At 43.4% G+C, this 14,633-nt stretch overlaps 1 protein-coding gene across 1 annotated transcript in view; it reads right to left on the reverse strand.

Annotated features, from left to right (window-relative positions):
* atxn7 (ataxin 7) overlaps positions 1 to 14,633 on the reverse strand; it is a 42,232-nt gene that overhangs the window by 13,616 nt on the left and 13,983 nt on the right. The window contains exon 4 of the mRNA XM_072666094.1: positions 6,397 to 6,501. Within this exon, the coding sequence (XP_072522195.1) occupies positions 6,397 to 6,501 (105 nt within the window). The remainder of the gene's footprint in view (positions 1 to 6,396; positions 6,502 to 14,633) is intronic.

Raw genomic sequence — 14,633 nt, forward strand, 5'->3', positions numbered from 1 at the left:
GTACTAAACTGAATTATTACATGTATTATTTTTATTACGTATTATATATTACCATTATTGAACTAAATGTTGTTAACTGTTACATCCATAGTATCTTTACTGCTTCTAGAACAGCTGGTAATTACAGAATGTCAGTAAACAGCAATAACAAGTGCAGCTGCATAGTAACAAGCATCTGACTGGATGGCATTGAATTATCCCATTATCTTTTTTATTTGTCCAGACTGGATGTCTTTCCTGTCTCCACCTTTTTTTTTTTTTTTTGAGTGTTGCACCGCTGTTTAGTAATTTTGTCTGTCCCAAAAAAAGCATAAATCAAATTAAAAACTAGGAATCATCATGGATTTCTGCCATGTTGCTGACCCTTAATTACAGTCTAAAAAGCATCCGTGGCTGAGACGTCCCTGGAGAACACTGGGATCTAGCTTTGGATGGAGTCTAATATGGAGAGGAGAAACCGGGTGTGAAAGCAAACAAACAGAAGCAGGTTTCTTCAGCAGTGAAGGTGTTGGTGGTGGCAGTGCTGGTGCTGGCGCTGGCATGCAGCGTCAGCAGGAGTAGCTGTGGCTGAGGAGCTGCTGGGTGGCGTGTGGTGTTAATACTCAGCTCCACTCGAATGCTCTGCAACCTCCAGCAGCTCCGGGCTGCCTGCCAAACACTCCAAACTGCAGGAGGAAACCACTGCGCTAACACACACACAGGCTCTGGCCTCTCTCCACTCGCCTGCCTGTCAGCAGCACACGAATACACACACACACACACACACACACACACACAAACCCTGCTGTTCCCACCCAGTATTAGCTGCTCAAGCTGCACTGAGGAGGAAGGAGAAAATAAGAGATGCCTTGATTTATCCGAGCCGATGCAAAATTACACACTCTCGAACACTCTCTAGGCCTTTATCTCTCCCTCACTCACACTCTCACACACACTTTCACTCTACCGACTTATGTTGACGCCTAAGATGCATGCCTTGTGGGGAAGCTGGAGCAGCTCCAAGAAACAGAGCTTAAAACAATATATCCACAGCCCTGATCAACAAAGACTTAATTAGGCCACATTATCGCACAATGCCGCTCAGCTCCCTGCGGCAAGGCAATCTGGGCCAGCTAAAGGCCACCACACACCGAAGAGTCCGCAGCAACTGCCACCGAACAACCGCAAATGTCCGGCTATGTCAAACTGCCAGCTTTTTCTGAGCTGCTTGTGTCAAACGTCTTCCAAAAAAAAAAAAAAAAATATATCAGCAAATTAATGAATTAATGACTTAAACTGATTCAATTAAAAACAGCTAGCTAATTACAGTGTTAGGTAATCGGTTCACTGATCGGGTGGTTAATTAGTTACCAATGTGGAACGTAGGACAGTTAGATCACTGTTATGGCATATCCAAATTAAATCAGTCACATGCACTACAGGGACAAAAGTATTGGGACACTTGCTGATTCACTGGGATGTTACACATTTAAAAAATTATTATTATTTTTTTTAATTTTGTTAAAGTAACTTTACTGTCGATTCTGTGAGAACTTGATTCCAGCTCAAGGGGGGGGGGGCTTTATATCCCTCTAGCCCACGCTTGAAATTTAGACACTGTGCCAATAGGTTCATGCTTATCTGCTCCAGAGAGTCCTATTCAATTGGCAATAGTTCTTAACAGGGACTAGCTGTGTGTGTGTGCGTCAGCAATAGGTGCAACTTAAAGTAGCTGAATGCATTCATTAATAGAGGTGTCCACCAACATTTGGACATATAGTATATACAGTCATATACAGTACAAAAAGCCTTGATAATGCTTTGATAACTGTCGGGTCATCTAAAACAATACAAGATGTGATAAAAAAAAGAATGTATAAAATATAAAGCATAAATGATAAATGAATAAATACAAACAAAAATGTAATGAAATATAACATACATATATATATTAGTTTTTATCGTGTATAAATTGGACTCCTTCAGCCTCCAGACAGCCTCCAAGCAGCCTTTAGTCTTCCACCCGGAGGGCAGCACTCTTACCCACTACAGTATTATATCCATCACGATATATTCACCCAGCATTCACATGTGCCTTTAATGTTTGCTGTTTAAAATCTAATCCAAGGCTGTATCAGGTTAAATCCTACAGTGATCCAGTGCTGTTTAAGTGTAGTACTATGTTTTTTGCTATTGCTGCTGCCTTAAAAATTAAACTAATAGTCGCAGGTTTAATCTTTAAACCTGAATACAAAAAGCAGATTATGAAAATAGCTTAAGCTTAAAAAAGTGAAGCCTTTAAGGCATAACCCCTTCCTCGGATTCTTCCCAGCCTAACCGTCTGCAATGCGAGGCAAAGAGGAGAAGGCTCCGTGCACCAGCCTCATAAATTAATGACCAAAACAGCAAGCAAGAACATCCTAACATGCCTCTCCTACTGGGAGCACAAGTATATCTGAGCACCTCACGCTGCTCAGAGCGCACAGGTCCAGTCAACTGACCGCAGACTGAGATCATAGCTAGAGAACACTGTTTTAGCCTCGCCGCAGGGGTGAAAAGAAGAGAGAACCTTATCCGTTTTATGTCTCTCGGCCTGGACACAGACCTGGCTAAGAGTCTGATGAACCCGATGAACCCAAGTCCAAATCGCAGAAGGTTTTCACCCACAATCCATTTATTTTGACCAACCCACCATGTTTTCGGTGGACTTCAGTGTTTCTGTGGAAAAGCTGTGGTCAGTTCTTGTGTGATGAACTGATTATGTTGGACGTGAGTGATGTCCGGCTGTTTCTGTGTTCTGAAACTTCTTCATTCACCTTTGATTTATTTGTAAGCAAAGCTGTGTTTTCAGCAGTAATGCAGATCTGTTTTTATGCCCTTGATAAAGGGACAATCTGTTTATCTTGACCTCGCTAATGCTCTTGTTGCTGAATGCAATCAAATTCTTGCAGCAATGCTAGTAGACAGACTTCATCTCTGGGAAGGAGAGACAAAAACAAAACAGGATAAATAAACTTTAATTCCCTTGGTTTTGGAAGAAACAGGGGCAGGTGTCCCAATATGTTTTGTCCACGTGTATGAAGCACCCACAGATTAGAGTCTGCGGAACCCACAGATTAGAGTCTGCGGAACCCACAGATTAGAGTCTGCGGAACCCACAGATTAGAGTCTGGATTTTGAACATTGAGGCTAGATCAGCACTTCTCCGGGCAGGCTTGCTCTTGGCATAAGCTCGAAATCCTGCACTGGCCCACTTGAGTTTCCTGAACTGCGCCATTAATCAGGTCATTAATCTTTCAATGTGTGGAATAAACGAGGGCACGTGGTCAGAGGGAACACCCAGCAAGAGCGAGGGAACTTGCAGTCAGCTCCAGAGAAGCAGAAAGGCTGTCTCTGCCTGTGCCTCTTCCCAACAAAACTTCCCAAAAGAATTGCAGAACATCGGACTGTAGAATTACTGAATTGTAGAGTTCAGAATGGTGGAATGCCGAGAAAGTTTCGGGAAAGGAGATGCTTAGGATGCACAGCAAAAACATGAACATCAGCTGCTGAAGAAGCCCTGCAAGAAGACATGTCAATCAGATCTTGCTTCCAATGACACAGCGGTGTTAAAGCCAACTGCACTCAAAACTCCATCCTGCTTTTGTTGGAGTAATGGGCTCTTAGGTCCAGGGAAGAAGACTTTCTGAATTTTGGAGGAGCACTGCTATGAGGATTTGATAGCATGCAGTGACAAAAGCAGCATTCGTGCGGTGAGGATTGAGGATGTTGGACAATAACTACCCCACTTCACCCTCAATGGATGATAGAGCACCAACCACCATTCCAGGGAAAATTCCATTACATTGCTCCACAACTCAATGCTGGTGTCTCTAGCCCCTCTAGCCTAGGCCTGCCATTGGGCATGGTGCCAATAGGTTCATGTTTATCTGCTCCTTTTTGCAGTACTTCTCTACAGGGACCAGACACGTTGAGTGAACATGCATTTGCACATCTGTATCAGCAATGGGAGCAACTTGAAGTAGCTGAATGCATTCATTAAAAGGGGCGTCCACAAACATTTGGACATATAGTGTGTTTAAAAATCCTTCATTTTTAAGAGTGTAAGGGATGCCACCATGTGACCTAAATGACATTGTGTCTCCCCCTTGTGGGCAATTCTGGTGGAGTAAGACAGATTGCAGGCCAGAATCTGTGGTCACGGAGGACCACTGAGGACCACTGAGAACCACAACAGTGTGAAGATTCATCTTTGAAAATGGTGTGTTTTCCCTGCTCTGGGACAAATCACCTTCTGCTTCTGCTGTGCTGGAATTAGCCACCACTGTTCTCAATTAGGGCTGCCACCAATTAGGATTTCAATGAACTGACTTAGCTCCTATATAATCAATCAATCAATCGATCAATCTGTAGTCCCTCTGCCTGTAGTTTCACTATGGATCATCTTCTTTCCCAGAACAACAAAAGAAATGAAAGAAGCTGCACTGCCTCCAATATGCTGGCATTTTACAGGAGATTAGTCCCTTATGACCTTTATATGGACAAACAACCTATATTCTGATTGGCTGCCAAGCATCATGCTTCAATCAAGCAGCCTGGACTGAAACACTCCTTATAACTTCAGCATGAAGGGACGGGGCTAAACAGCTGTAGGTTTAAAAAAAATATGCTGTCCACATGTATTTGTTGAGTAGAGTAAAATTGCAGGATTTTACACTAATATGACTACGTCATGCAGTTCTAGCGAGAGGCCAAAAGTCCAAAAGTGCCGTAGTAACGTTCCAGTCTGGAGTGGCAATGACAGAAACAGTATTCTTCCTACTCAGTGTCCGCTACATATATATATTTGCAGTGGTGGCAGAATTACTGCTGCCGCTTCTTCAGAAATGTGCGAAATGTCATGAAATGGTATTCACAAAGCACATTTTGTATGGAACAAAAAAACTATTTACTGGGGAGTGAATAGTAAATATGATCAGCCGTAACATTAAAACCAGCCCTAAGAGTCCCAGCCCTAAGTGGCAATAAGACAGATGCCATTCTCCTTATTCAGTGTTTCTGCTGCATATATATATATATATATATATATATATATATATTTGCAAAGGTTGCCCGCCGCTGCTAAATGACTGCTTCTTTAGAATTATAAAAAAATGTCAAGAAAGTTGGAGGAAGTTGAAAAGAACATTTCACTCGCAATGTAACGTAAACCCGGTCACACGCCAGACTCGCCGCACCACATTCAAAATATCCCAGACTACTACTTGTAATGGAGACATGCACATGGGCACCGGCACTGTGCGCAGACACACATTGCCGCTTCTTGCGTGGCACGCAGAATTTTGACAGTACTACGTTAAATTAAAGCCATATGTAGACCACAGAAAGCCACAGTAGATCACATGTGACTTGTACACAATGTACACAGAAAAAGGCAGCCAGTCTTCTGGTAAACAAACAAATGCTAAGGTCAGGTTACATCAGCTAACATTAGTATCCTAGCCTTGTACAGCTCATATGTTTCAGCTAGAAAACAGGCAGCTCACAGTGGGGAAAAGATGCCACATGTGTCAAATGGATCTAAATAAATAGCTTACAAAGCTATTTTCAAATTTTAGCACATTTTCCAAAAAAAAAAATAAATAAATAAAAAAAATCCTAGCAGAAACGCTGCTATTACAGTCAGTGGAGGATCAGCACAAATCTGAAGCTGCTATTTTCAGGCAAAATGCTACATAATGTTGTGGAAGTGAAAATTGCCTTATTTTACTCTTGAGAGCAGCTGGACAAACCCAGCCTCACATTCGCAGCCCTCAACAGCAGAAGAGCTGTGGCCGCTTCAGTGGCTGGCGAGCGTGCGGGAGGGAGGGAGGGCAGCGAAGCCACTCTACATGAGAGACCTCTTAATTCTCTGATCCATAATCATCCATTTCCATCGAGCATGCAGGTCAAGCATCCCTGCTGCAAACTCACGTGCGAGCTTTTTTTTTTTATTTCTGCTTTTCATCCCTGAAGTTTCTCTTGTGGCTTGCAGAAAAGCTCTCCACGTTAAAAAAGTGCTGGATTTAGATAAAGCGGCGAGAGGACGGCGCGGCAGTGAGGGAGCGCATCAAATATTAACCGGAGGATTGTAAACACAAAGTGGCTGCCGGCGGAAATCAAAGGATATCGCGCTCTCCCTCCCTTCCTCCCTCTCTCCTTCACTCTCTCTCACACACCCTGCCTCTCTCTTTCTCTCGCTCTCTCTCAGCACAGACAGTGCAGAGGTGGGAGCAGGAGGGAATTCTGTCTTAATTCCCTAAAGAGAGAGAGATAAGATGTTGCTACAGCATCCTGCAGGAAAAAGAGAGCGATAGAGAGAGGGAGAAAAAGCAAAAGAGGGCGTGAGAGCATGAGTAGGGAATGAGGGACACTTACCGTAGTGTGCTTGGAAGGCCTGGGGTTTGACTACCTGACTGCAGTGGCTGCACATGACCAGGTAAAAGTCGTCTTGAGCAGGACACTGGCCAAAAATGGGCATATCTGCAGGAGGGGGGAAAAAAAACACACACACACACACACACACACACACACACACACACACAAATATACACAAGTTAGCAGGGCAAAGTTCAAGCCTCATAACAGTACACAACCGCTCACTCACACACACACACAGCTATTCTGATCCTTCAGAAGGCCTCTGCAGATCTGATCAGTATATGAAACACTGCAGGGAACAGAGCTACTGGGATTAGCAGCTCTGACCGGGCCAGAATGCATCTGTTGCATAAAGCTGGCAATGCAATTTGCATCATGATATAGGGGTTATCAATACACTGATTCAATGCACTGTGATTTGCCAAACAGTGTCATACCTAACAGTGGGAATAACCACACTTGGCTTGGATGACACTACTAAGACATTGTGGCATGGACTGTATTAGGTGATGGGGGGTGTTCCTCTGGAGGTCAACTGCTCAACAGGAGGGCGTCGATTGCTCTGTACCACACTTTACCACTCGCCGGAGTCGTCGTTTCCCTCTGGCATCAATAGCCCATGAGGCACCACTGTTATGCTGTCGAAAGGCTCGCGATGTCCGAGAAACGTCCATTCTCTGTACACCTTCAATACAGACGCTCTAAAACATCCCACAAAGTTATCAGTTTCCGAAACGCTACCACCCTTTACCACTCGATACCCCATTATTCTGCCCTATAGGACAACAGCCAAATCCCGCCCGGACGTTGTGCACTCTCTGCTACAGCTAACTGGTCTGCTCGCTTATTTATGCTTGCAGCCCACCCGATCAAGTGACATCTGGGACCACCCAATGGAAGAGTTTGTTTACTTCAAACCAGGGGTGGTCATAATATTCGGATATGCCTGTGATGGTGGAGCAAAGAGTCAAAGAGAGAAAGCGAGAAAGATTGAGAGAGTGCAAGAGCAAGAGACATAGAAAGAGAGACTGAGCGAGAGCGAGCATGAGACGACGCAAGAGAGAGAAGGAGAGACAGCATGAGAGTAAGGGAGAGCAAGTGAGAGAAAGTGGGAGAGACAGCGAGCGAGAGACAGAGTGAGAGACTGTGGGAGGGAATCTCAGAGACTTGAGTGGCAGTTGTAAGGTTGTGCAACAACTGTGAGCCCAAAGGTCTACAAACAAGCTCTTCTGTGCACGCACACACACACACACACACACACACACACACACACACACACACACACACACAGAGTAGTTCTTATTTATCGCTGTTCCATATCTGACACAAATGTAACCAAGGAGTTTGGTACTGTTTATATATATATATATATATATATATATATATATATATATATACACACACAACCCCCCCCCCAAACATACACACACACACACAAATAACCGCACCAAAAATAGATAAAAGGCAGAGCGCAAAAAAAAAAAAAAACGCACCCCCAGATTATATAAAAAAAGTGCCTGTGTTAAATTAGAACTAACTGAGCAGACCTCATGCAGACCTACACACACAAACACACACACACACACACACACACACACACACACACACACACACACACACACATTCATGTCTTTACTTTGAAACATTTAACTAATACGACATCACCCAAGCTGAACCACACGTCTGCACGATTCACACCAAAATGCATATCAGAGCTTTCTAAGAAACTCATAAGGTGAAACACACACAGCCAGAGGGAGATATTCAAATCAGACACGGAGCCAAACACAGCCTGACAGAACTGCCATCAAAACCAGGGAGCTCATAAGAAGCACAAGGTTACTGGGGTGTGTGTGTGTGTGTGTGTGTGTGTGTGTGTGTGTGTGTGTGTGTGTCTGGTTTATTCAGAACTTAGGGCTGCACGATGTACCGCGCCAGGATGGTCATCGCAATGGGGGTATGTGCAAGTGGCAGAACATGCAAAGTCATTGGGGACTTTTGCTGCTTGATAAACAAAAACTTGCAGAGTTTTCATTTGCCATGTTATACAACATATGGACAAAAGTATTGGGACACCTGCTCATTCAGTTTCTTTTGGAATATCTGGTAGAAAAAAAAAGATCCTGCTTTTCTTGTGGTAATTGTCTCTACTTCCCAGGGAAGAAGGCTTTCTATTATACCTATGTAGGCCAAGTATATATTTGTGTGACAGTGAAAATAAGCACAAGGATGTTTATTTTAATCAGCACTACATCATACAGCACCTCGACGAGACTCAGAACACCACCTCATATTCCTAGCAGGGAAAAACAGTGAGCGCAGAGTGGCAACGCACTGATCATCCTATACCAGGAGAGCGAGGGAGTTAATTAGTCTGACTAATTGAGAGAGCGGCGCAGAGCCACAGCTGAGGCCAAGGCCAAGGACCGCAGCGCCTCCGCACAGTCGAGAGGACCCTCCAAAAAAATCAGAGCCACGCGAAAAGTGCCATTATGGCTCCTTCATCCGGACCTGCTCTTCAGCTAATCAGGTGCTTCCCAGGAAATCAGAAAGTTAAGCACTGCTAATTTTCCTGCTGGCTGAATTTCAAGCCTGAGATAAACACCAGTATAGACATATATATATATATATATATATATATATATATATATATATATATATATATATATATATATATATATATATATAAATAAATGATAATGTCTATACTGGTGTTTATCTCCGGCCTTGTGACAGCTAGCAGGAAAATTTGTTATACTGGACAATGAAATTCTGCAGTTTTTCCTCCATTTACCGACAATCTTGTAAATATCAATATAAAAACAGAAACAGAATAAGGACAGACAGACAGACAGACAGACAGATAGATAGATAGATAGATAGATAGATAGATAGATAGATAGATAGTGTTTTCACTGCTAGCACATCATTAGACCCCCACAGGTTCCAAAATCTCATTGCATTTATTACATATTTCCATAGTAGGGCGTGTCCCTGAGCTGGATGGGTTGGGGTAATGGTCGGGAAAACCATTATGTGATTGGCTAGAATTACTGCCCTGCCTATTGGTACATGGTGATAAAATAAAGGCATTTTATGTAATGAATTAAATAACATTCAATAAGCAGATGTTAACAGCATCCAACAGAAACCAATATTTTTGTAAAAATGTTGGAAAAATGCTGGAAAATCCTTTGATTTATTATTGTTTTTCCCCTAGTTGTATTCTAAGTCGCTGTAGAGAAGTACTGCCAATAGAATTTGACTCTTTGGAGCAAATAAACATCAACTAATGCCTAAATGAGCTATGGAACTGTGTTCTCTGGAATGAAATCCTCACAGCAACGCTCCTCCAAAATCTACACAAAAGCCTTCCTCCCTGCACAGTGGAGACAGTTACTCCAACAAAAGCAGGACAAACTCTTGTTTTAACACCCTTGATTTGGTGAGAAACAATGAATGAGCAGGTGTCCCAATACTTTTGTCCAGATAGCGTGCGTGGTCTATGGAGTTTTGCAACCACCATATGTGGCACCAGAACTGTAATACCGGTCATTTGTCCATATCTGGCAACCCTAACTGAATGTTTACAATCTGCACTTCCGACCAAATGTCCCTGCTTGCTTTAATGAGCGATGAGCAACAACAATAATTAATAATAAATAATCAATGTACGCACAGGCGTTTCAAGGCATATTTAGCACAGGGGGACCTTTGAAGGTTAATATCAGTGTGATGTAACTACTCTTCAATTTCCTGCAGTGAGTACAGCTTTCAGTGGAGTGGTCATGGCACTAAGCTCCATTTAAAAGCTGCTCCTAGGTGGTGGATGATTCAAGTCCTCCATTATACTTAACACACTTCAGATGTTCAGAAGGGCCACTTACTGCAAACCGAGCGCTTTACCAACTCCATCTTGCCTTAACGAGCACTACTACGGGTGGTGTAAACCCAGAGGCCAACAAATTTGGCCACTGAACAAGACGCAAGAAGGTCAGGGGTTCAGGTCCGTGTAATAACATCCAGCTACAGCCGTTATGAGCAAGACCCTCAAACATGAAGTGGTTCCACAGGGGACAGCCCCTACAGATGACTAATTTAGGGTAAATTAATTGAGTTCCTCTGGGCAAAAGCATGCGTCACGCTACTCCTCTCACACTCTGTGCTGGCTGCTATGAGTAACGCTGCGGTTTGGCTGGCGGAGGGTGTGAACAAGACCGTGCATCATTCATGGTGTCATATTCAGTTTACAGCAACAGACACAGCTACGAAAGGAGCACTGAAGCCATGACAGCATTATCTCTCATTAGCTGCATGAGTAGAAATATAGGATCTAATGCACGTGTGACATTACAGCATAAGCTCTCTAATACTGAGGCTGACTCGTCCCTCCCTACAATCACGGAAGTTGTCTCGATTTCAGACTGGTCTCAATTGATTATCTTCTCAGATGATCATGTGGTGTGGGGCGTGTAACGCAATCTTTACTTCTGCAATCTACGTACAATCCAGTTGCAGCCACCCGATCTCGAATGGTAAATATTATAAGCTCATCAATCACTTCAACTATCAAACCGAACTGATAGCTGAGACAAACTAACTCACTGCCCAACACTGCCTAACTCCCCAACACTGCCTAAAACGCACAATAACTCCCCAACACTGCCTAAAACGCACAATAACACCAATGACAGCTGTACAGTTTACTAAAAATCTCCCACCCCTATCGACCTTAGCTTACACTCCGTCAGACCAAACGGAGCTCGTCAAATTAACAAACGATCTAGAGAATACCCTCCGATCAACCTTAGACAAAGTAGCACAGTTCAAAAATAAAATGATGAGGCAAAAAAGGCTTGCACCGTGGTACAGTGATCAAACTCGTACCTTAAAACAAACAGTGCGGAAACTAGAGCGTAAATGGCGGACGACCAAACTAGAGGTGTTCCACTCTGCGTGGAAGGACGGCCTTAGTCAATATAGAAAGGCACTCATTAAAGCTCGCTCAGCGTATCTGGCCTCGCTGATCGAGAAAAACAAAAACAATCCCAGAGTTCTTTTTAATGAGATCTCTAAACTTACTAAAAGCCAGGCAGATACTCAACCCCAGATCCCAACATCTTTAACTAGTCATGTTTTTATGGACTATTTTAATAATAAAATAGAAAATATTAGACAACAAATCCAACCCTGCTTATTAAATCAAACATGGCCGTCACCCGATGTAGTTGCTTTAGAACAAAACTTAGTTGTAGAACAAAGGCTGGAAGCCTTCTACCCACTTCCACAGCCAGAACTAGAAAAAATTATATCCTCAGCTAATTGTACAACATGTACACTCGACCCGATTCCCTCTAAATTGCTAAAAGAAATTCTCCCAATTATAATCGGACCTCTTTTAACAATTGTAAATTCATCCCTTAGCCTTGGGCATGTACCCCAAACCCTTAAAATAGCAGTTATAAAACCTTTAATCAAAAAACCAAATCTTGATCCTAGCGTATTATCTAATTATAGACCCATCTCAAACTTAACATTCGTATCTAAGATATTAGAAAAAGCTGTGGCCCAACAACTCTGCTTATACCTGAGTAAAAATGACATGTATGAGAAATTCCAGTCTGGATTTAGACTCAATCACAGCACAGAGACAGCCCTAGTGAAGATTACGAATGATCTCCTTCTTGCCTCTGATCAAGGCTACGTATCTTTATTAGTCCTACTAGACCTTAGTGCAGCCTTTGATACAATAGATCATTCTATATTACTAGAAAGATTAGAGAAAATGGTTGGAATCACAGGGACAGCCCTATCATGGTTCCAATCATATCTAACGGGACGCTTCCAATTTGTAAAGATAAATGATCTATCTTCAAATTACACAGAAGTAAGATATGGAGTTCCGCAAGGCTCAATTTTAGGACCACTATTATTTACATTATACATGTTACCACTGGGCTCAGTTATAAGCAGACATGGCGTTAATTTCCACTTCTATGCAGATGACACACAGCTCTATATATCAGCCAAACCTGACGATAAATTTAGACTACAGAAAATGGAGGACTGTGTAAAGGATATAAAACTCTGGATGTCACATAACTTCCTTCTCCTTAACAGTGACAAAACCGAAGTTCTCCTTTTAGGTCCAAAAGACTCTAGAAATAAACTATCAGACTTAATGTTAGACTTGGCAGATTCTCCCATCATTCCTGGTTTAGCAGCTAAAAATCTTGGCGTCACATTCGACTCAGATTTATCATTTGAGCAACATATAGCTAATATTAGTAGAACAGCCTTTATGCAGCTTAGGAACATCTCCAAACTAAGAAACTCCTTATCACTACAAGACGCAGAAAAGCTAGTACATGCTTTTATTACCTCAAGGCTAGATTACTGTAATGCGTTACTGTCAGGTTGTTCCAGCAGGAACCTCAATAAACTTCAGCTGGTGCAAAATGCTGCAGCCAGGGTCCTTACTAAAACTAGAAAATTTGACCATATCAGTCCAGTTCTATCAGCACTTCATTGGCTCCCAGTTAAATTCCGTATTGAATACAAAATTCTTTTATTAACATATAAAGCCCTACATGGCCCCGCTCCTGAGTACCTGCAGGATCTTATAGTATATTACGAACCATCAAGACTACTTAGATCTCAGGGTGCTGGCCTCTTACGCGTTCCCAAAATTCTGAAAACCTCAGCAGGGGGAAGAGCCTTTTCCTATAAAGCCCCCCAGCTCTGGAATAACCTTCCAGATAATGTTCGGGACTCAGACACAGTCTCAATCTTTAAATCTAAACTGAAAACTTATATGTTTAGTTTAGCTTTTGGTAATTAATGTTTCTTAGATAAGGGCTGCAGGTCCAGGGGTTCACGGACCCAGGGAATTGTAGTACTCTGAGATGCTGGAGCTGTCGTCTCGCTGCTTACACGCGATCACTCAGGTTTGTTGACGGTGGAGCAGATAGATGCTGGTGTTCTCAGGGTACGCCCGTGTCCGTGTTACCTTCTGGCTCTCTCCTTTTAATTATGCTGTGATAATCAGACCTGCCGGAGTCATCAGACATACCCAGATGCTGATGATCAACATTCTCTGCACTCCATAAAATTCCTCTTAGAACTAACTTCTCTCTCTTTACCTTCCCCGAGTAAATGGCCACCCAGCCCGATCTGCAGGAAGATTGCCCGCTGAGGTCCCCTCTACCTGCATCTAACCAGCTGCCACCTACCAGTCCAGCCAGCGGGTCCCCCCCAACCCGCCACCACCCATGGCTCACCCGCCAGCCGCTGCTGCCTGTTTGGTGGCCGTGCTGAAACCTAGATGGACTCGTGCCTGTCTGACACTATTAATATCACAACTATTAACTTTCTGTTGTACCTGGTTTGGTAATTTTTATCATTAATGTTTAAAACAGTCTGGCCAGAGGAGGATGGGTCCCCCTTGTGAGTCTTGGTTCCTCCCAAGGTTTCTTCCTCCAGCTCTGAGGGAGTTTTTCCTTGCCACTGTCGCCGTTGGCTTGCTCACGGGGGTCTTTGACGCTTCATGTTATTTCTTCTTTCTTCTCTGTCTCTGTTCTTTGTTAAGTAATAATTATGTAAAGCTGCTTTGTGACGACAACAGTTGTAAAAAGCGCTATACAAATAAATTTGACTTGACTTGACTTGACAAAGGGACAATCTAGCCAACTGGATAGCCAGGCTGAAGGGACAACCTAGCCAAATGGATAGCCGGACTGAAGGGACAATCTAGCCAAACAGGGAGCCAAGTTCAATGGATAGCCACCCTAAAGGGACAACCTTGCCAAGCCAAGCTCAATGGATAGCCATGCTAAAGGGACAACCTTGCCAAGCCAAGCTCAACGGATAGCCATGCTGAAGGGACAACCTTGCCGAGCCAAGCTTGATGGATAGCCATGCTAAGGGGCAGCCTAGTCAAACAGGGATCCAAGCTCAATGGATAGCCATGCTGAAGGGACAACCTTGTCGAGCCAAGCTCAACGGATAGCTATGCCGAAGAGACAACCTTGCCGAGCCAAGCTCAATGGATAGCCATGCTGAAGGGACAACCTTGTCGAGCCAAGCTCAACGGATAGCTATGCCGAAGAGACAACCTTGCCGAGCCAAGCTCAATGGATAGCCATGCTGAAGGGACAGCCTAGCCGAACAGAGAGCTAAGATGAATGGACAGCCGGGCTGAAGGGACAACCAAGCCGAGCGGAGAGCTGAGCTAA

This window comes from Salminus brasiliensis, chromosome 21 (genome assembly GCF_030463535.1).
Source record: "Salminus brasiliensis chromosome 21, fSalBra1.hap2, whole genome shotgun sequence".
Lineage (NCBI taxonomy): Eukaryota > Metazoa > Chordata > Actinopteri > Characiformes > Bryconidae > Salminus > Salminus brasiliensis.